This window comes from Xiphophorus maculatus, chromosome 3 (assembly GCF_002775205.1).
Source record: "Xiphophorus maculatus strain JP 163 A chromosome 3, X_maculatus-5.0-male, whole genome shotgun sequence".
NCBI lineage: Eukaryota > Metazoa > Chordata > Actinopteri > Cyprinodontiformes > Poeciliidae > Xiphophorus > Xiphophorus maculatus.
The window spans coordinates 18,406,094-18,428,333 of record NC_036445.1 but is presented as its reverse complement, the minus strand read 5'-3'; the positions used below and the strand labels follow the sequence as shown (position 1 = coordinate 18,428,333).

General features: G+C 38.2%; 1 protein-coding gene across 3 annotated transcripts; it reads right to left on the bottom strand.

Annotated features, from left to right (window-relative positions):
• Positions 1-308: 308 nt before the first annotated feature.
• On the bottom strand, positions 309-21,845 carry rprd2 (regulation of nuclear pre-mRNA domain containing 2). 3 transcript variants are annotated; one of them, XM_023330520.1, is made up of 11 exons: positions 21,646-21,845; positions 13,826-13,955; positions 13,507-13,688; positions 11,044-11,126; positions 10,820-10,946; positions 8,564-8,739; positions 7,532-7,817; positions 7,299-7,301; positions 7,050-7,181; positions 5,787-5,954; positions 309-5,697 (listed from the first exon to the last, which is right to left on the bottom strand). In XM_023330520.1, exons 1-11 carry the CDS (start codon positions 21,839-21,841, stop codon positions 3,779-3,781), a joined length of 3,402 nt encoding a protein of 1,133 aa, XP_023186288.1. In that variant the 5' UTR covers positions 21,842-21,845; the 3' UTR covers positions 309-3,778. The 3 variants fall into 3 exon arrangements, with proteins under 3 accessions (XP_023186288.1, XP_023186286.1, XP_014328500.1); XM_023330518.1 differs by having other exon boundaries at positions 7,050-7,301; positions 7,520-7,817; XM_014473014.2 differs by having other exon boundaries at positions 7,050-7,301.
• Between the last annotated feature and the right edge of the window lie 395 nt (positions 21,846-22,240).

Genomic DNA, 22,240 nt, shown 5'->3' with positions numbered 1-22,240 from the left:
GTAAAAATAGTTTTGGATATCATCATATTTATGTTTGTAAACAGGAAACTGCATGGCAGATGAGATAAAAGTAATAGGAGCTTATGAAAATAAAACGGTTGCTACGCTTGTCCAGCAAAATGTGCTGACATATTAAGTGAAACCATTACAATTGGACTTAAAATAGGAACAGATTTTCTAGATCTTAAGGCTATAATCTTCTATAAAAAGTGCATGTTTTCCTTGAGAGGTAGACTTGTATTCTCGTTAACAGCTGCTGCAGAATGTGTGCATGTTCATCACAAGAGAAAGGACTGGACACTCAAAGACCAGTGATATAGCATCATTGATGAGAACAGCAGTGAAACGTGTCAAATATATACAGACCATCAGCTTCGGTACATATTCAGTCATTTTCAAACTCAACTTTTCAAATTAATATTTCTTGTGAAAGAAAAATACATTTATAAACACACACAAAAAAAAAAGTTCCACATGTTTGGTGTTTGCTTGCAGATGTTTAAGAATTAACCTCGCTAATAACTCTCCATGTAGTGTAATCTCCGCAAACTAACCTCATCGTTAGCGTTAACTGCAGAGGTGACAAGACGGGCATGGTGAAAACTATGATAACACTGAGATACATTTTAAAACTTGATTATCACCAACGTCATGCAGAATGTGAAGCATTATTTAAACTTAATCTGCAAACAGAGGAAACAACAGATTTGACAAAGGAGTTATGGGGCTTGGAGGAAAACAATCTGCACCTTTCAGGTGGGCAAAAGAATGATCACATCTTGGAAACAATTGCTGCCCCCCTTTCCCACTAGCTTTCGAAGTTGAGCTGAGAGGTGCAGAAATGCTCTGGGGAAAAAAAGCACAGGAGCTTGAAGCAGGAAAATTAAATGAAAAGGTTTAGATGCTGATTGTTTCAAATATTTCTTCCTTCCCATACACAACTCCACTTTTATACTGATAACCAGAAAATTCATTGCAAATGTATATCCTGGAGAGTTGCAAAAAAAATGAAAGGGCAAGCAGCTTTAAAACAAATTCAGCTTTAACTGATGTAGCATAATCTTATACTGAAACATTTAGAATAACAGACTTTAATTTTTAAAAAGTCATTCTTTGAGATGTTTAAATAGTTGTTCTTTTACTGGATAAACTCACTTTTGCCAAAATGCTGGTATACCAAAGAACTATTTTTAATTAAATCTAACTGAAGCACTTTATTTGTTCTTTACACTTTTTACTAAATCAGAGTGTAAATGAATTCAATACCATATGTTTCTGTATTTTGGGGCATAAATAAGATGCAGGGGGTTCATTTGTTTTAGCTGCTGGACTTGGATCCATATTTGTCTTGTACGGCAAGCCGGATGGTACCAGAGATAAAAGACAAGTAACCAAAAGCTCACTGTAAGGGAACTAGTATTTTGGGGTCCAAATAACCATAGCAACCATTAGAGATGCCTTTTTCAGTCATAGCCAAACATGGATTTAACTAAACTCTACCAGGACTTTAACAGAACCATGTGCTTAGATCAGAAGATGGTGGATGGTGGGTGTCCTGACAGTTTTAAACGAGTCTCTGCTCCAACACAACTATCTCCACAAAGTTCTGCTGAGGCCTGATAATGAACATTTGATTCTGGTGTGTTAAACCTGGGAAAACATTAAAACATGCAGGATAAATGTTAGCATAAATCTCTGTCCCATTAGAAGGTATTGACAGCATGGTTACAAGTATGTGTGCCCCTTTATTGTTTGCATATTCTCTTGTGAAAATAGTTTAAAAGTGTTAAAAATGTTATACTGAATAAATGTACTCAAATTAAATTTAGATTTTTTTTTGGTTAAATTGACAGTATAGGATTAGGCTACAAAAAGATGCATTTATTTTAAAATATCTTTTCCTGGGCTGCCCAAAATGTTGCATCCATCTGTATGCAGTTTATGCAAAGCGGTGCTTCCTGAAAAGTGGGAGGAAATACAGCCCAAAAGATAAAATGATTTAATTCAAGGAATAGGTTGCAACCAATTAAAAATACCCCCCTTTTCAATTTAAACTCTTGATTTTATTCAAGTAAAAACTATCCCTTTCTGCTATTCAGCGTTCATAAATGAAACTTGAACAGAACACACGTTATGTCTGTGAAAGAAAATGCTAAATTATCCCAACACTTCTTCAGAGCAGTGATTTCAAAAGGAGAGAGCAAGAAAGTTACGCAAAACATTGCAAGAAAAAAAAAAATCAAGGTTAAAAGCTTATCCAAAGGCCTTGATCACAGTGAAGACGGGAAATAAAACAATCACTTGAGACATTTTTAGAAATAAGTTTGAAGAAAAAAAAAAAGGTAAATCAACTCAGTCACTCTTTATATTTACAAGTTTAGAAATGTACAGTAGGGAGGAATAGATAGATGCAAAAAGGTTTAGCAAGAGAAGAAGAATATTTACAGTAGGTACTCTGGAAATCAGAACAAGCGTTAAATTCACCTGCGACAACAAACGCCACGTCAAATGAAAAAAACGGTTTCAAATTCTCAGTGTACAGCTCTCACCACAATTATTGGTACTGCTGCTTAAGATGTGTAGAAAGCCTTGAAATGAGTTGCCATGGAGACGCCATGACACTATTGTTGTCGTTTCCAAACAGTAAGCCATCTCCCTTACCATGCTCCTTACTGGGTATGCTGGCAAGGCTGGCTTGGGTCCTTTTCACCATTCCAATTTTAAAAGTTACAATTATTTTTCCGACTGCAGGTAAGAGCTTACGTAGGATGTTCTCTTGTGTTCCCCATTTTGAAGAGTGTCAAATCAAAATTATAGCTCAAGGAAACTTCAAGTCATGGATTAAAAAGCAAAATATAAGTATATTTGCTGACATACAGGTAATTTTCCTTCAAATTTCAGTTAAATTTCGCAGCTACAGTGACATAACAGTTAAGATTTCTACACATCTTTATCAGAAGTGCTGCTAAGTGTGGAGAATGCTGTATACTCTTGTATTTCCAAGAGGAGATTAGTTTGGAATCGGTTTGCTTTAATTTCCGGGGAACATGTCTAAACATTTTAGAAAATGTGATAAATCTCACTGAAATACTGAGAACTTGTTCTTTTTAAATGAAGCCAGATATATCGGGGTACTCATTCAGCTCAGCATAAAGAGTTATAACAGAACCAAGCAACAAGTCTGCATAAGAGTAAATGCTCTAGATGGCTTATTTTCTTCTATACATTTGGGAATAATTTTCTTCATCTTCAGAGAGATTTTATCCTCATCTTTATGCCAAGCTTCAAACCAAGTTGGCTGGTATGAGAAGTAATCTTTGTGTGTAAAGCAAAGTGAGGTAACGCACAGACATCTTAAAATGCCAAGTTATTAATTTTAGGCTCCTCTTATGTCTTTCTTCTGACATCTCAGGTGAAGTAACCCCAGAATCACAGAGAAAGAAAAGTATTGTTTAATTTCTGCTTGAACTATCTGTTTTATTCTTGTAGTTACGCCATTCAAGGTAAAGCATCTAATGTGTGGAGAAATGGAAGAAAGCAGGTTATACAACACTCTGAACTATGTCACTGACAACCTTTGAGTACAGGATAAAGTGAGTGGCCACTAAAGCCGAAGCATCAAGACTTGATCAGCTATTTACACACAACCTAAAGTAAGTTTCCTTCAAGCTAAGTAACAGAGTAAAGATATCTGGGCTCATACCAGCAGGGCTAACACACTCTGCACTGTTAGACGTGTGGCTTGCTCTTCTCATTCAGCTTGTCATAGTCGACTGCTTCAGTAGCGCGGGGGAAGGTAAGGCCTCTTCTGCGCATGGAAGGGACCGCCGCCGAATGGGGGTCCGGCTCGCTTCCCTCCATGAAACCCACCCATGGGGTGGTCTTGAGACAGGCTGCGGCCTCGCATCGGGGGTCTCTGCTGCATGGGAGTGGCGAGGATCGGGGGTCTGGACGTGGGTAAGTTGAGGAGGGGGACGGGGTTGGAGCCTGGGTTGTGGGGTGCAGCTGGAGGGCTGGGTGGGGGTTTGGAGAGAGAGGAGTCTCCTGCAGGAGAATTAGGCGTGGAGGGAGAGGGCGTGGAGGATGTTGGGGAGGGGTGAGGTAAAATCAAAGGCTCCTTCACTCGGCCGAGTAAAGGCGGAGGAACGCCAGGCGCACCTGGGCGGTGGAGAGGGGGGGTATGGCGAGGGATTAAAGGCTCTTTAACTGTGCCAGGACGGGGTAGTTTAGGGGGGTCGCCTAGCAACGATGACATGAGTGGTGGAGGGGTCACCTTCCTTCCTCTGGGCCCCATTCTGCTGTGCTCTGCACCTTTGGGTCTTAGTGATGGAGGAAGAGGCAAGCTGTGGTCCACAGGGACCAGGATCCCCCCCACCATGACGGAGTGGGGCAAAGAAAGGTGAGGCGGCGGAGGCGAGAGGCGGTGCATGGAAGGAGGTGGAGGCAGCCGAGGGATTGGGGGAACAGAGGCGAAAAAGGAGGCGGAGGGATGAAGATGAGGTTGGAGCATCGATGGAGGAGGAGTCTGCATGTTTTCAGGGTGGTACGGCATTGGGAACGGAGGCTGAGGAGGGAGAGGAAGAGATGGAGGAGGGTGAAGATGTGGGATGTGGTGTGGTGGAGGAGGAGGAAAAGGAGGAGGTAGAATGGAGGGGTTCATGTCTTCAGCGCCTCCCTGACCCATGTTGAGAGGAGGGGGTAAAACTTGGGGTGATGGAGGCTGACCCTCCAAGTATTCTTCCTCTTCGTACCACATTGAAGCCCCTGGCCGACTCCCGGCTCCTCCCCCTCGCCGAGAGCCTCGACCAATCAAGCGGATGCTCTCAACTGTCTTGATGCGCTCTCCGGCTGATGGTCGGTTTGAATACCCCAGAGTTTGGATTGGTGCTCCTTCGGTGTGGGGTGACACCAGTGTCTCGATGCGATGGTACTGACCTTCCTTTGCGTCTGCTAGCCTCTCTTTCCCACTGTCCTTTTTTCCACCCAGACCCGCATCGTCGGAACCGGTGCTCGCTTTCCGAGAGCCAGCAGAGAGTCTCCGCCCTGCCAAGGCTCTACTGTTCCGACCCTTCAAGTCACCAGCAGAAGAAGACGACACCTGCTTCCTCATTATGTCTTCGTTGTTTAACTTCATGCCGCTCCTTTTTCCTGCACCGAATCTTGAAGAGGAGGAGCCAAGAAAGTCTCCGTTGTTGCTGCTTCCGGTTGGGGTGACTGCAGCATCCCAGGGATCATTGCGGTAGGCTGTGGGTGAGAGGTTATGGCTTCCAGAGGAGCCCAAAGATTCTGGCACGCCTCCAGGTGTGTCCATGATCTCGTCCTGCGTCGGCGTGCCAGCTGCCTCGTCCCTCACCGGGGTGCCGTCGACGCCATCGGGACTCGCGTCGCCCAGCGCCAGGCTGAAGCCTGGATTACCCTGCAGGAAACTGTTGATCTTCGATTCTAGGCTGGGGGGAGAGGAAGAAGGAGCTGAGGTACGAGGAGGGGGTGGAGGAGGAGGTGGAGGAGAGAGCTGGCGCTCCTTCTCCCAGTCTCTGGCTCTTCCAGGTTCGTCTTGTTTGACACTGTTCCCCAGAGCGGGTTTTGTCTTCGGGGTGGTTGGGGTTATCGGGGTTTTGACACTGGAAGAGTCTGGGGAGGTTCGGTTGGAGGGAGCGGTGGAGGTATTAGTCACACTTTGAAGGAGAGATGACAAACCTGTTTTGAGATGATTAAAATAAAAAATAGAAGTGACATAAACTGTGTAGTAATATTCAGCAGTAATTAAAGAGAGAAGTGTGTGCAACCTGGTGTGTTGGTTTTAGACAGAGCGTTTAGTATCCCTTCAGGGGTGATGTCAACACGTGACAGGATGCTGGCCAAAGCAGGACTTGGCGGCGTCCCTTTGGAGGCCGCTGATTGGGCGGTGGGGGTGGTGGGTGTCCCAGGAGACGGCCGAGGAGACGGAGTAGGTGCTAGGAGAACGGCAAGGACAGAACAGACAAATCAAAACCACAGTAAATATAAACCAAAGCGGGCAGTTATCCATTTTTTTAATGGTCCGAGGGCTCATACACTTTTCCCCACACTAAAATTCAAGAACTTTTCAAGCATTTTCAAGGTAAATTTTCAAACTTGTCTAATCACATCTAGTATCCTTCACAGAAGGCTTCAGAGAAGGCAGACATTTTCAAACAAAAGGGAGTTGTTAGTAAAATTAATTTACTCTCCACATGAATGACTGAATATATATATGTATATATATATATATAAAACGCTATTTTTCAGAAATCCTGAAAATACATCACAGATTTGTCTCGAAATTAGAAATCCTGTAAACTGGATGAACATTAGAATGAAAACATTCACTGTTTCTGGTTGTTGATGTCCTGGTGAACTGCGGTGGTAGTATAGTAGCAGGGGAGACCAAAGCTGAACATTTTAACATGCTAAGTAACTGTGACAATAACCACATGCTAAATTATAATTATTCAAAGAGCAAAATATGCCAATTTTTATTAGACTGGCTCTGATTTGTGATCAAATACCAAAGGTCAAGAAAGGTAAAATTTGATTATTCATTATTTATGATAAAACTACCACTGTTCTAGTACGTAAATCACAAGTTTTTCCTTTAACACAAAACAGCAAAAAGTAAAACTTTAGACTTTCGCTTTAAAGCATAAATGTTGCTAATCTTGTAATTCCTGAATTATTTGCAGGATTAAAATCACTGTATAATCGTTTCAAACCTAATAAAGTGGCCAGTGAATGTACATCTACAACTCTACTAGGATTTTTGTTGTACATTTTTAGCTAAAAATAGCTAACTATTAGATTTTAACACATTACAGCATTATAAAGAAGACGGTGAGAAGTGTTCCTGTAACCGGCCTGCAGCTCTGCATGTCCAGGCAGTCAGTTTGTATGCCTAGCTAATTAAAAGCAGGAAAACCATCACTCCTAAAAACCTGCAAATTAAAAAAAATATATGAAGAACATTTCTCGGTCATCAATCGTGAATTTAGTTTTTCTCTAATTATAGAGACCATGACCAACTCCAAACCCACCTGTGTTCTTCATGGCAGACGTGAGCGAGCTGAGAATGGAGCTGATCTTCCCCAGGTCCACTTTGGCCAGGTTCACTCCCAGGGGCGTGGTTGGGGTTGTCGTAGCTTTAGCAGATGTCGGAGTCACTGGGGCTGCCGTGGTAACAACAGAAGGGCTGGGCTTAGGTGGTTTTGTTGGCATGCTTGGAGGTTTTGACGCAGCGTCCGACTTTGTCTTGGAAACAGCGCCTGATGGCTGGTCTGACTTACCATCTGGCAAAGGAAAAATAAATAAATAAAAGTGTCCCAACTTAATACAATGCTGCATTGTAGAAGAACTTTATGCTTTGAAAAATGCAATTTTTTCAGGCTTCCTTTTCAACAACTTTTTCTATTTATTTATTGTGGAGCATATACTTATTGAGCTGAAGCACTTTAAAAAAATATGACTCCTTGACTTCTGCACAATAATTTGAGAATAGTGCACCTACGACACAGCTCACCCTGCGCAGCACCAGCGCATGCCTCCTCATCCGACATGTCCATGTCTTCCATGTCTCTGTTGTCATTTTGGAGCTCTCCTTCGTCCATGGCCTTGCCGTCCAGCTCCGGATCCACCTTGGCCCTGGCCTTCTCCATGTCCAGAAAGGGTGAGTCGGAGCCAGTGGGTGAAGGAGCGTCTTCAGAGGGAGAGGGGATGGGTGAGTCCTCAGGGCCGGAGAGTGATGCCTTGAGAGAATCCAGTTTCTTTTTGAGGCTGTTTACTCGGTTGGCAAAGGCATTATACGCCTGAAGAGAAGAGGGGGATTCAACAAATGAATGGACAATAAATTAATAACAATATATATTGTGAGAGACAGGTGATCAATATCAATAGATAATACATCTGACAGAATTTTCAATATTTAAAATATTTCATATTAAACCTCTCATGGCCAGCTAAGCAAGGTGAGTGGCATCAACCAACTCACTCACTCACTCACTCTCTGGTTACCTAGCAACAGCTATTTGAGTAACTTATGGTTACCTAGCAACAACTTGTTAAGTAACTTGCGCAGCAGCAGTTTAAGGTTTTGCCACTGTGTTTCATAACTGCGTAAAAATAAACAATGTAGTGGTGTGAAAAACTGTGGATGAAACAGAAAAGGTCTTGTTGCCAGTTTGGCAGAATTTAAGATATTTAAAGCAAAAAAACTAGCAAATAATTATCAATATCAACTGATATAAAATGCTTACATCATATGTCAGGCATACTCTCCAATCCCACTTGTATTAAACTTAATTTTGCTCCATGCAACTCTGTGTTAAAGCTGTTTAAGCTAATCATTCATGAACAAAGACTCGCTTAAACATTTGGAATATTATGGAAAAGCTTTCTCATTCTGTTAAAAAACACTTTCTCTTATTTGAATGCAATTGTGTCATACTTTCCCTAAGGTTAGCATGTAAATGTATCTGTCAAAGTTCTAAAAATAGCTTGAAAATGCAAATACAAGCATCTTTATCATTGTATTTTAAACACACAACACACTTACATTTGCCACAATCTTGACCTCCTTGTATTGCATCTCATAGAAGATATCTGCATTTCCCAATGCTTCAAGCAGGGGAGGTCCAGTTTTCAGCTCTTTTTCCAGGAAGCTGACAAACTCCTGCAATTTCAGACTACCATCTTCAAAGTCCTTAGCAAAATTATTTCCTCCTGCTTTGTCTAAAAAGGGAAAAATTGAAAAAACAGAATAAAGTTATTTGAATTTTTAAATATCTCAAACGGAATGAAGTGATGTATTTTTGTTAAGAGTGAACTGCTGAAGAGGAATGAAGTGTTTTACGAAAGGATGAAGGAAATTATTTGTGCACTAATGCAAAACTGTGAGTTTATTGCAAATTTCCTGCAAAACAGTCAGAAACACTGGGTTTAAGTTTAAGTCACCTCCCCCTATGGGTGGCAGTATTTCTTATATAGTTTTTTATATATAGTTTTTCTAAGTTACTACATAAAGGTGCTCACTTGAAAAAACAACACTACTTCTCTTGTTGTCAGTTTATCTGAATGTGTGTTTTGTTGGACAAGGTTCTTCTCCGTTTCACTCACTGCACATCCATTAACATTTTTCTAACATCATCATGTTAGAAAAACATGGTGATATAACCTCTCGCTCTGCCCCAGATAGTTTTGTTTTTATCATTATTCAGACACTTATTAGCATATAGAAGTATTGATATTATCAATTAAGATAGTTGCTAGCGTATGAGACCTGGTTTTCTAAAAAATGCGTGTGTGTGCGCGGTTTATGCTCCTCCTCTGAATATTATCAAACTCCAAGGTCATAGGCTGAGAGCTGACTGCAATTTGACTGACTGCTTAAACATGTTTGTAATTCACTACAAGAATGCACACACCCCTCCACTAGAAGACCACTTTTTCCACCCCAAAAGTTTTCACTGGAGTACTTTCACTTCATTTTTGTCCAATACAGTGAACCCTCGCTATATCGCGGCTCACCTTTCACGGTCTCGCTGCTTCACGGATTTGCATTGTGCATTATGTTCTGCATTCTGATTGGCTAAACAGTCTCTCAGCTTCTTCAATAATGTTGCGGTTTAATATATACACGTATGTAAAACAGCTTGCCAAATTTAAGAATCTTTTTGCCCAGAAGAAAAAAGAGTGACAACAACTACCGATAACTATGTTCCTCACTTGAAAAAACACACCTGCACCGCGGGCTTTGGAAGAAAAAACACTACAGAGCGGAGTCAGGATGCAGCGGTTCAGTCAGAAGAGCAATGAAATACACGTGAGTCACTATTTGTCCTACTGTACTTTTTTTTTTTATAATCATTTTTCATTTTCTCCCGTTCTAATCCAATGTCTCGAGTCGCGGTGCTGATCTCCGCAATTTGAAGTCTTCAGTTCGTATTGATGATTAAAATTATTATTTTACAGTACAGTAGTTATTTGTAAAAAACAAACAAACAAAAAAAAACATTTATACAGTACTTTTATTAGTTAAACAAATGCTTGGGCCTGTAAAAAAGTATTATTCTTTGGTTTCAATGTATTATGGAGTATTTTGTCGTATAATAATTGTAAAAAAAAAAAAAGGTTACTTCACGGATTTCGCCTATCACGGGTTCTTTTTCGAACGTAACCCCCACGAAAAACGAGGGTTCACTGTATAGTGTCCAGGGTTTCCCACAGTGTATTATAAGCCTGGCGGGCCACCAGGCTTAGTATTGTTTATTTATTTTAGTTTTTTTATTATTGCCTTTTTTAAGACTTTGTAGTTGGTGTTTAGGGTTTAATCTTCCAGTCTTCCAATAACACATAACTACAAGTGATATTTTCAAATAACCTGTCAATTTAAAAAAAAATGTAACTAAAAAACATGGCAGCCGGCTGAATGACTGCCCTAACGCCCTGAGCACCAGGCGTAGCAAGTTTTCTGAGGGAAAACCTGAGTATCAAACTTATGCTGTATTAGTATATCCTTCTTGTGTCTTCCATTATACAAAAATTATAAAAGAGTGGCATACTGTCTCTTCTGCAAGATTTTCCCTCAGTTTTAGTTGAGTCACAAAAAATAAACTAATTTCATCCGTATTGGAATATATTTGGCGGTTAAATACAATAAGATCAACCCTATTGATAAACTTTTAAATCATCTTCACATGTCGTTAATATACTAATGTCTTCAAAGCCTTTTGATGTCAACTTTCCAGACTGAGGATGACGCTAGAAAAAGGAGGTTTGTGATTTTAGGAAAATTATCTGGGAAACACCTGACCTTTAAGCCTTTTGAAGGCCTCGGTGTTGAGGACATCCACCCTGAGCGTCTCTAGCTGCTTCTCTCTGACCTGCTCTTCAGCAGCAGCCTGCTTGTGTCTCGACAGCTGCTCGATAAGGAAGTGGGGCTAGAAAAGAGCAAAGATTAAAAGACGCAGGTCAATTTTGTTTTAGGCAAATTTTAGTAGCACTATTTCAAAAGAGCAACAATGAAAGGAGGCTTACTGTAAACTCTGCAACAATCTTGGACTTCAGCGCAGCTTTATTAGGTGGAGTTTTAGTGCTGACGGCTTTGGTGCTGGTGGGAGCTGAAGAACAGAAACAACATTAAAACACAGAAAAAAAATTTAAACCATTTTAATTAAGAGTGGTGCTGGGACATTTGTGAACCTCTATCTGTTTATTTTTCGGCATAAATGTGATTCAAAGAGGTGACAGGAAGAAAAAAAACTTAAAAGAAAAAAAAAACAGAAGAATTTTCAGAGTATAATGATCCAGCTTATCCTCAACATCCCTTTGCAATAAAAACTAACGCAAGTCTTTGTAAACTTTATACTGTATATCATATCCACAAGTAACTCCCAGTCAGTGACATGCGGTCAGACGTGTATGTCATCATGGAAAAATAATAAATAATGATAAAATAATTTATATTGCTATTTTCACCCTGTGGTTTTAAATATATAGTAACTATTTTTCATTTAGCTCAACTCTGATTAATTTTTCTCCAAAATCGCAGCATTTTCGCATTTTCCTATTCAAATGCGCGGAAGCTGAGCCTCACCTGGGATTGCGCAACCTCTCGCTAACTGCACTGGCTGCCACTCTATGAGAGCATGTTCCTCCTGTCTGTACATCGCCAATAAAATGGTCAAAAACATTTAATATATGAACTGATTTTCCATAATTTAGCATATGTGTATAATGTACAGTGTTTTTTGCTACCAACTGTGTGTAACGTGTTTTGTGTGCTGAGGAGCGATCAGAAACAGCAGAGAACAGATTCGAGGTGAGGCAGGCAGTTCTCTTGCCTCATGACAGGGGGCGCTCATGAACCCAGACATTGTGGCTCCACAACTGCAGAGTAAGAGACAGTAACAGCGAGCTAGCCATACAGTAAAGTCAAGTGCAGCGATATATTTACAGTTTTCTCCTCTTATCACAGCAATCACTTATTAATAATCACAAAATAAACATTAAGCCTAAAACCATGTTACTGTAACAGACTGAATGAATGTTCTGCTCTTTGTGTGGGAAATATTGGAGTGATTTTTTTTGTGGCGTTGTTGTCAGTTGCTATGGCAACGAGTCTGCGTGTAGCTGCGCTGATACAGAGAGCTAGAAAGAAGTGGCTTTGAGTTGTACTTCAACAGTTTTTCCCTTTGCTGCGGAGCACAGCATGAAATTAATAATATCTACATGCCCAAGTTTGATTGAGTTAATGGAATTATTCTAAGGCGGCAGTGCGGCTATGCATGTCGAAAAATTGTCTTTTTGCCCTCCAACGTTGTCCGCATGCTCGAAATTTCCCGATGTAAACAATAACTTACAGGGGGTCTATTGTAAATATAAGCTGTGTAATATAATGCATTGATTAAGTCAGTTCCTCACCAGCTATGAAACTCACCGCACGTCACTGCTCCCAGTAGTCACTGGGGATACGGATCACCAGCGTAAGAATAGCTAAAATCCACAAATTCTTGGGATTTTCACTAAAAATGTTAATCACTGTCCATTTTAATAGTCTAAGCACCAAATATACCCTTAATATGCATGCATGCATTAATATTTGCAGCTAACACCATCCTATCGCTACTGTAGAAGCTAATAACCACAGGAACAGCCAATCAGCAGAAAGGAAAATGAATGGCGTGCCTCGATAGGCTGATTTGTGAACGCTAGTCATTGCATTGCGTTATGTAGCATTGCATCAGCTTTCCAAGCTGCATTTCTTCTGAATATTTCAGATAGTCTCCACTGCATACATTTGTGTGTGACTTTACATCTATGATCAGTTTACAAAAACCTGTGTGACCATTTTTCCTTACAATTTGTGTCTATAGTTCAGAATTTATGCTTTCCTTGCTGTTGCTAAACCAGCCTGAACCACACAGCAGAGCTTCGCCATGAGACATGACCATGTTTTACAGGGAAAACAATCTAATCTTGAAGTACATATGTTGTTTTTAAGCAAATTATTCTTACAAGTAAAAATATAATCTACATAGCTTATGAATAAATAAAAGGTAGTCCACAAAAAAAAATTTCCCCCTCAAACTTTATCCATCCATTGTTTATATGTGTATAAACTTTCTTTGTTTTGATACAACAACTTTGAAACTGAGTTTAGCTCTAATAAAGATTGAATTTATGTTACATTTGGGCCTTTTTACCATTTATAAAAGATCTGAACTAATAGATTCTGATTCAGTCCATACGGATCAACAAATTAATTATGCTGTTCATCATTGTGCTAAGCAACATCACTAAATGAAACCAGTTTCATTCACTGATTTAGATTTTTTTTAAATGTTCAAAAACATTTTTAATCAGGACGACAAGTAAAGCTTCACTAGAAAAATGAAGAAAATACAGATTTCTGAATTCAAATAGTGTTTATAACATTTCAAGCACCTCTTAGGATCATCTGGATTTGATCAACACTAAAGATTTAAAATGAAAGCTGACCATTATTTGATGGAGTCTCCTTTTCTTTCTGCTTTTCTTTCTCTTTTTCCTTCTGCTTTTCTCGCTCTTTATCCTTTTTGTGTAGGCTGGCTTTGAACTGTGCAATCACTTCCTCGGGATACACATTCCTCTCCTCCCAAATGGAAAAGATCCTTTCAACCGATTTGCGGACTTTTCCATCTCTAACAGAGAAAAACACACACATTGTCTCAATGAATACCAGGGTTGGTGCATTTTCTTTGTCACAGACCAAACTACTAAAACAATACGCAGGTTTAGCTCAGACAAAGCGCTGAGTAAACACAACGAAGCTACTCACTTGACGAGGAGGGCAGCATTGGGAAGTACATCGGAGAACGCCGAACGAAACACAATGGCGTTCTTTCTTTTGCAGTTTTGGATCACATCGTTGGCAAGATAGAAAAGATTCAAGCGATGACTGTGGTCGGCTACAAAAGAAATGAATAGAGAGGTTAAAAGAGAGAAGGACAAAAATAGCTGCAGCTTTATCCAGCTATGCTTGATATTTGTTATTATTTAATTTTGTTTAGCTCTATGATGCATCCTCATCCATGCAACTACCCAACTAATTACAAATTTTGCCAGCCTGGTGAATTTTTCTGTGTTGTGTTTGTTGCTGCTTCTTGGTCTCCTTTGAAACAGATTTTTAATCTCAGTGAGTTTTTATCCTGTAAAATAAAGGTTAAATAACTAAAAATAAAAGAGAATAGCCGTTTAGAAGCAAAACATTCTTGGCATTCACACTTTAAACTAGTTTTCAATAAATACAACATGCATGCTTTAGAAAATATCCAAGACTAAAAAAAAAAAAATTACAAAAATATAGTGAGGTATCATCATCTTCTTTAATGTAACAAATTTATTTGCTTTTAAACTACATTAAATCAATTCCAGTTGCACAATAAAATATTTGGTTGCTGATTTTGTGACAACAAAAATTGCAGGAAACATATTTGTTGCAACATAAATACACACACAGTTCAGACAAGCAAACTCTGTTGGTTATTCAGCAACGCAGAGCACACATTTTAAAGAATTATTTTACCCAACACCGCACATATTTTTTGCACGATTCACCCAATGTCCTCGTAGTAAAGGTGCATGATATGCTGTTCTATTATTTTTCGAGGTGGTCAAGTTTACCATCTCAAGTGGATTTATACTTTCTTCTTTACCATGTTTTCATTTTTTAAACTGCAAAGTAAATTAATCCAACACCAAATAAAAATATCCAGTAACCCACCAAAGACTGATACTCATAACAATGTCCATTCATCTTCTAATTGGCAGAGATGGTGGACATCTTTGATCTCAACTCATCAGATCACTAGTTAATCTAAGGCTACATTTGCAAATTTATTTATTTTATTTTTTTTGCATGGTTCTTTTTACTACTAATCAAAGGGAGTTGACACTATTGTAACAAGATCATAAGACAAAGAAAGCTAAGGATTAAGGAATTGGATGATTGCTTCAGCCATTTTCTATGTCTGGTTTCTTCTGGTGCAGAATTATGCATGTCTCACGACACAAATGAGACATAACTGTTCTGACTGCAGATGCTTTGAAAACGATCAGATATGCATCAGATTTTGGGATGGAAACTTCAGAATTGACTGCCATGATAAAGTTGATAATGAAAAAACAAACGCACACACACAAAAAACACACAACTTGAATGTGTCACATTTGTACTGTGTGTGAGTGTAGCCAAACATGAACAAAATGACAGAAGTAAATCCAAGGATCCCCAGTAAGAATATGATAATTTCACAAGCGAGGGTTTGCAGAGTCAAACTAGACTTCAGTCCCTGAACATCGTTTGATTTCAAGTAAAAAGCAAATCTATTTAAATCCACAGCTACACTGAAACACAGGAGGGATTTTTCTAAGGCTCCGAGTCATTTTTATCTTGAAATGATGAAAATCCATCAATTTAAATGCCATAAGCTCTGAAATTTAAGTGCTTTAAATTAAAAATGTATTCCTTTTTGGACTTTGACGAGGTTCTTTCCATAAATGTAATGTTTGTGACTAAATAATTAAAGGGGTCAGATTCCTCCGTGAATATTCACAGATTTACATAAAGCTGCACAAACAATCGAATGTCAATTGCAATGTCAATATCTATTTGTGTAACATGTTCCAATTGTAAAAGAGTGCAGGAATGCAAAACCTGGAAATGAGTTGTACTTTAAATGACATGCACATAATTACTGCAAGAAAATAAGACTTTTAGCTTGTTGGATGTACTTTCAATGGAAAAAAAAAGAAAATATAGAACAACTGTAATCAATAGCAGCATGAAAATATTCAGCAACAGAGCAGCAATAACTTGTTTTGCTGATATTTTGCAGCCCTAGCATCATCTATTGTGAAGATTTGTATCATTTAATGTTAAACTTTCAAACTATGGACAGGTTAAACGTTTTCTAAAAGCTTAATCAAGGGGATTAAGTCAATTAATGCAGTTATGTGTACAGCAAAGATACTAATAGCCCTTGAACATCAAATTAGGATGTGTACAACAAGACCACATCATCTTAAATAATGCTCCAGATCTTTTATGTGCAAGTCCAGGCCCGAAAACTGTAGCTATAAGCAAATTGAAAAGATCTAAAGAACCCGATGCAGCCGAATGAAGCTGTAGCAGAAAAGATCTTTACATTAAAGAGCTTTTACTGTTGTGGTAAAGACGCCGAGACTGAATTTTATGCTCTATAACAGTGGTCCCCAACCCCCGGGCCGCGGACCGATTGGTACCGGGCAGCAGAAAAGATAACTAAATACTTCCGTCTCAGCGCACAACCCCCCCGGTCCGCAGCGCAGTCTTGCGCGTCCGCCCCACCTGTCCCCCATAGCAAATGTGCAAAGTCTTGTTGCGCGCCACCCGCAGCAATTTTCGAAGTCTTGACCGGTCTGCGGTACTAAAAAGGTTGGGGGCCACTGCTCTAGAACACAAAAAACGGGTCAAAACTGAACCACATCATTCTGCAGCAAACAAAATTTACTGAAAAAAAAATACATATATATATGTATATCATGCAATTTATGAAACCTTTAAGCATTATAACTGCTTTAAGTTTAAACAAATGTCAACACTGGAATATGGACTGAATTAATCAACACCAATTACTGTCGATTACTTATACTTATATTTATTATTCTGTAAATCTTTTGTGAAAACAAACATTGATCTTAGCCTTTTTAAAACCATTTCTAATAGTTTAAAAATTAAACTGTTTTTATCAGCCATTTTAAATGGAAAGGCTTATAAAAATCTTGCCATTAGGGTTGAAACAATTAATCAGATTAATCGTGATGAATCGATTATTGAAATAATTGTCAACTAATTTAGTAACTGATTAATTGTTAACTGAAGAATATTATTTGCTGAAAGAACACAGTCAGAGCATTAAAAAAAAACAAAATAGTCCAGCTTGTGATTACATCTCCTGACACAGGATTAAGCATTATCATGAGCCTCAGATATTAAGGCAAATATTTAAAGATTAGCTATTTTTTTTAGATCCATAATTGTGACTCCTGTTTAAAAATAAAGTTCCTGTGTTTCCTCATTGTACTGATAATGTCGGCTTGTACACCTGGCTGAAAACACTTTGTTAGAAAACCACTGAAGACAAGTCTCCTCTGTACTCAAGTCAGGTATTTTGACCTTCCACAGAAAAAAGAAGCTGCTGTAAAGACACAATCTGAACAAAAATCACCACTAAACAATTAACCAACAAGGATCCTAAAACAAATCAACATGAAGAAATTATTTTATTTTTAATGTTTCATCACCTCTGGTTCAAAATACTGATTAAACATAAACCTGATAATTTCACATGAACAGATTACTCAAAAACAGATACAAATGAATGAATGAAACTTTTAATTTCTTTCTATGTTTTTTGGCATCTTAGAATTAGCTGAAAATATTCAATGTCAATATATACACTCCAGTCAACTTTGAACTGAATAACTGTACATCATTACAGATGCTGAAAAACTGTTTGTTAAAGCTTTAGTCGGTCTATGTGAACAAAAATTGGGTTTATTTGTTTTCCCACATTTTGCTGAAATCATGTCTTATTTCTCTTTAACCCAGTATCATACCACACTCCTACTCCTGATTTCTCCATTGAAGATTACTGTAAATAAGCTGGGATGTACTTTCAAAGGCCCCCACTTTAACCAAGCTTTTAGAAAATGTGCCTAAAAAATTACAATGCCAATATTTTCAAGGAAAACATTTAAGAAATGAGGCAAATTGAGGTTTCCACCACACAAACTGCCAATATTTAGAATCAACATGTATCATCTTTACTTAAGATTTAAAAACCCAACCTGTTGTGAACTTGGATCAACTAATAAAAAGTCAGATTCAAAACAGTGATCCTACAAATCCCCCAAAATACAGCTAATATAAATAGCCTTTTCATATTTACATAATACACATTTTTATCTGGAAAACTCCAGTCAGTCTTACAGAAAATATAATAGGGTCTTCAGACTAATATGTTGATGGTCATCTAATGTGTTTTTATCTGAATACTAATGACTGAACCAAATGAACCTGTCTGAGCTAAAACCCAACTCCAGCTGTCCTGGAGGCGTTTTCTGCAGACTGTTTCTGGAGTTTATGATTCTTTGTCCTCAGTATAAAAACGATGTGTTGACTCTCTCAGAGATTTTACTCTGGTCTTTCACCTAAAAAGAGCTTGGATACATTTTTTTCCTCCAAAATACCATGACAAAATCTTAAACATATCGCTGCACTCCCTTGTTTTTACACGCTTAAATTAAGAATAGTTAACACCACGTGCTCCGTGTCTTCCCCCAACAGAACATGACGTGTTTATTAAAAAATATACTGCTTAATTTTTAGGTATTTAATTGGTTATCTTACTCAGAAGATTTTAAACAATTCATATTACTACTCAGATTCTGGCATCAATCTTTACACCATTTCCATCTAAAGCTGAGTTTACAAAAACATGCATGAATATTTAACATATCCAAAATAAACTGCCAACAAAGGAGCAAAAAACAGCAACTTCAAGCAACATCTCAAAGTTTTATAGTCACTAGTTATAACTAATCAGATAATTATTAATTTCTGAATTTCTTCTAAATATTTTTGCCTCATAATATTCTCTACTGTGATATGGGTTTAAGGATATGATGAAATAAATATTTTCTCTTTTAAAAGCCTTAGTCAATGTTTTAGCCGTCCTTATAGTCACACTGTATTATTTAACTTCTCTTTTTAGCTTCGATTAAATCATTTATGTGAATTTTATACTTGTATTATAGTTTTACAAAGCACTCTGTGCGGAACAAGTTACAGTAATAAACTTAATCTTTCCATCAATACTGTTCTTTAACAGACTGCATTTCTAAATTTAGGAGTTTGTGTCCATAAAAGACCTGGAAGACTGGCCTCAAAAGCATCAATAAATGTTCAGGATATGACTTTAAAGAACAAAAGTTGCTTTACCACCTGAAGACAGACTGCGTTTTGTACACAAACCACAATCAGGGATACTTGGAGAAAATATAAATCAAATGACATTGCCAACAACCTCTAGTTTTTGGAGTAAATACAAGACTATTCCTGAGGGAATTTAAATAATGAATCAACAGACTTCCAGCAACTTGGGTTTTTCTGTCCCAAATTTATTTTAGAAAAAAAATCTAAATGAAAAACTTCAGCTCAGTAATGATGAAGAAAAAGATCTGCGAAACCCAGTACACTTAATTCGGCTTTCACCAACATCAGCACCACTAAGACTAAAACTCATATTCAAGAGTTTACGATTTATTACCAGCAAAAAAAATGTAATCCAGCATGAAGTAAACCAATTTCTTCAGTTTTACAGAATGACTCCCAACACCGAAAAAGAATACCTGCATCAAAATAGTAAAATTTGGGAACCCAGGGTTAAAAAAAGATATTAAAAAAAATATATAAAATAAAAAAATGACAGGAAAACACATTCTAGACTGAATTGGGTCTGGGTCAGAATGAAATTACAGCAGCAAAATTGTCTGTGGTTAAATACCACAAACATTCCTGCATTTCGTTCCAGGTAATTCAGGGGAAAAAAACATCTAATCAATAAATATTATTGTTAAATCCCACTTTGCCTCAGAATCTGTTTTTTCTGGCCAAGATCATGAGCATATACAAGAAATTTGACTTTGGTTTACAAGCACTCAGCCTCTGAACACAAAGTAGAAATACAAAACTTTAGAGAAAATAAAATAAGAATAAAGTAACATGCACATGTATTTGCAGCCATTTTTGGATTTAGATATGTAGAAGTACAAAAAAGAGACAGATTGCTATAACTGAAAATATGTTTATTTTGCTTCACAGTAGTCAACTCCTAAAGTTGACCAACTTAGGTAAGAACAACCAAAATTATTTCTATCTTCTGAAAACCACAATAATAAAAGTCAAAGTCGGAGTTTTACATGTAGATTGAATAGAGAGAAAAGAAACTGTTAGAAACGCTAAGAAAAAGAGAGGCTAGACAATATGTTATCTTTTGTAGGCTACACGATACCTATTTATAATGCAAAGGACTGTTTGGAGTGAAATATTTATAAGCTAAAATGTTCCAACAAATGTTTTGAACTTGTAAATGTTATGCTAATGTAATATTTAACAAGTTACAGAGTCTCACGGTAGCAGATGCTCACACCAGACACAAATAGCATGGATGAAAACGCTAAAGATCAGAGTGCAAGAAGTACAGATAACAGAAAAAACAAATAAACATAACAACTGATATTGCCATCTCATCATTTTCTGATCACTGTGAAACCCTGTGCACATGTGCATCTTTTTCTTACACATGTAAACTTCTGGTTTCAGCTTTAAATGCATATTCATGTACTTAAACATAAATGAGTTACGTTATTCTAAAACCATGAACACCAAATTTAGCAGAAGCTAAAAATTAGCATCAATACTTCAGATCAGCTGGAATGTTTTTATTAAATGAGGCACCAAAAATTAAATGTGAAATTAAAGCCTATCAGTTTGTTGAGTTTTCTTGTTTAGTTTGCTTGGAACATTTGAAGGATCAATAATTTTAAAAATATGCAAGACATGTCTCTTGAAGTACCGACCGCTTTATACTTTTTAGTATCTGGAGGAACCCTTAGTGAAGTGAAGCAACAGTGAAAGCTGTGCACAGGTAGAGACAGAGCAAACTGTACTTCTTGAGGAAGCTCCTTCAGTGTTTGCAGCAAAATGCTGCAGCTCTACTAGAACTCTGTTGTGACGGACTTAAACTGGCTCAACAACCTGATAAAGACGGCTGGTGAGGTCCTGAAAAACTGAAGGTGGTTATGCAAAAGAAGGACTTGCTCATAAAATCAAGAAAATTATGAACAACCTTAAACATCTTCATGAGACTGTCTTCAGTCAGAGGCTGCTTCAGATTTGCTGTATTACAGACTGCTACAGGAGGACCTTCCACAGCCATTATTAAGTCATGCATTCATCAAATCAATCGCAGTACAAGGCAGACGCACTTGCTCGACTAATGCACTGTGCAACAGTTAAATATACATTGCACATTACACCTGCAGACTAACGAGCTGCGACTTTGTCAATATGCTAAAAACTACAGAAAAACAAGTTCATTCAATTGTGCTCATAAAATAAACAGTAAACATCTCATCAAAACACGCCACACGACCAGCTATTAAGATGCAACCGAACCTGTGCAAAAAGTGACCCAGTTAAAGAAACCAGCTACGAGTGAATCAAGATCAACACATCCCAACTTAATTTGTTTTGCACAACCAGCCCGTGTTTCCCAGAAAGGCCCATCAGTAAACACTGCCATCAGCGACACGTTAGCTATGCCACCATTAGCAGCTAATTTTAAGTAGCATCACCTGCGAATACTTCTGAAAATAAATCGCTCGTTTAAAAGTAAAAAAAACTGAGAAAGTAACAACTTTTGCGATACAACGCAAAGCACTGCATAAATTAGCCAAATATATTGACGAGTTTTGCAGACTATACGTAGAAAAGCCAAAAATCAAGCTTTTGAATTAGCTTGAGGTATGCTAGCTAGCGGCGCAGCTACTCACATTTCTTGAGCCACTTCATCCAGTAGCGAACAATGAGGCCGTGGTGTTTCTTGTTTTCAATGCACCACGTCGAGAGGCTCTGTATCGACTCCATAGTATTGGAAACTCCTTGAAAGCGGCGGTCCAGTGAGGCTTCCAGAGAACCAGTGGAGCTGCGTGCTCCCTGCCCGCTTGCAGCGCCTGAACCGGCCGCCATCTTCCCCGATCTGTCTGCTGATGATGGGGGCAGTGGCGGTGCTAGACCAAATTTACCAGGGGGACAGAGGGAAGGTGGGGCAGTGTTTTTTTCATGGGGGCTCAAAATAATTTAAAAAAAAGCAGTATTTTTGTGTAATATATTAAGTGGAGCACAGAACTTAAGAGTCACTTGCTTTTCCTAGGGCTACAGCTTGCAGACCACTGATAAAAACTGATACCATCTAAAAACATTGTAGAATTTGCAACACCTTTCTTTTTAATTGTTAAAGTAAAATGTTAAATTAATCCAATGAACCATAAAGTTTCTGCACATATCACAATAAGAAACTCATTTATTTATCATCTCCTCAGGACTAGTCCCCATCTAGAACTGTCCATAGTTGGAGGATGCAGCAAA

Bases quoted from the DNA above. Each gene is read 5' to 3' on its own strand.
- rprd2 (XM_023330518.1), bottom strand. From the start codon at position 21,841: ATGGCGGCCGGTTCAGGCGCTGCAAGCGGGCAGGGAGCACGCAGCTCC. The intron at 11,127-13,506 runs GTCAGCTTTCAT...TCTGTTCTTCAG, and splicing joins GGAGACTCCATCAAATAATG to CTCCCACCAGCACCAAAGCC. The intron at 8,740-10,819 runs GTCAGGTGTTTC...TTCCCTTTTTAG, and splicing joins GGCCTTCAAAAGGCTTAAAG to ACAAAGCAGGAGGAAATAAT.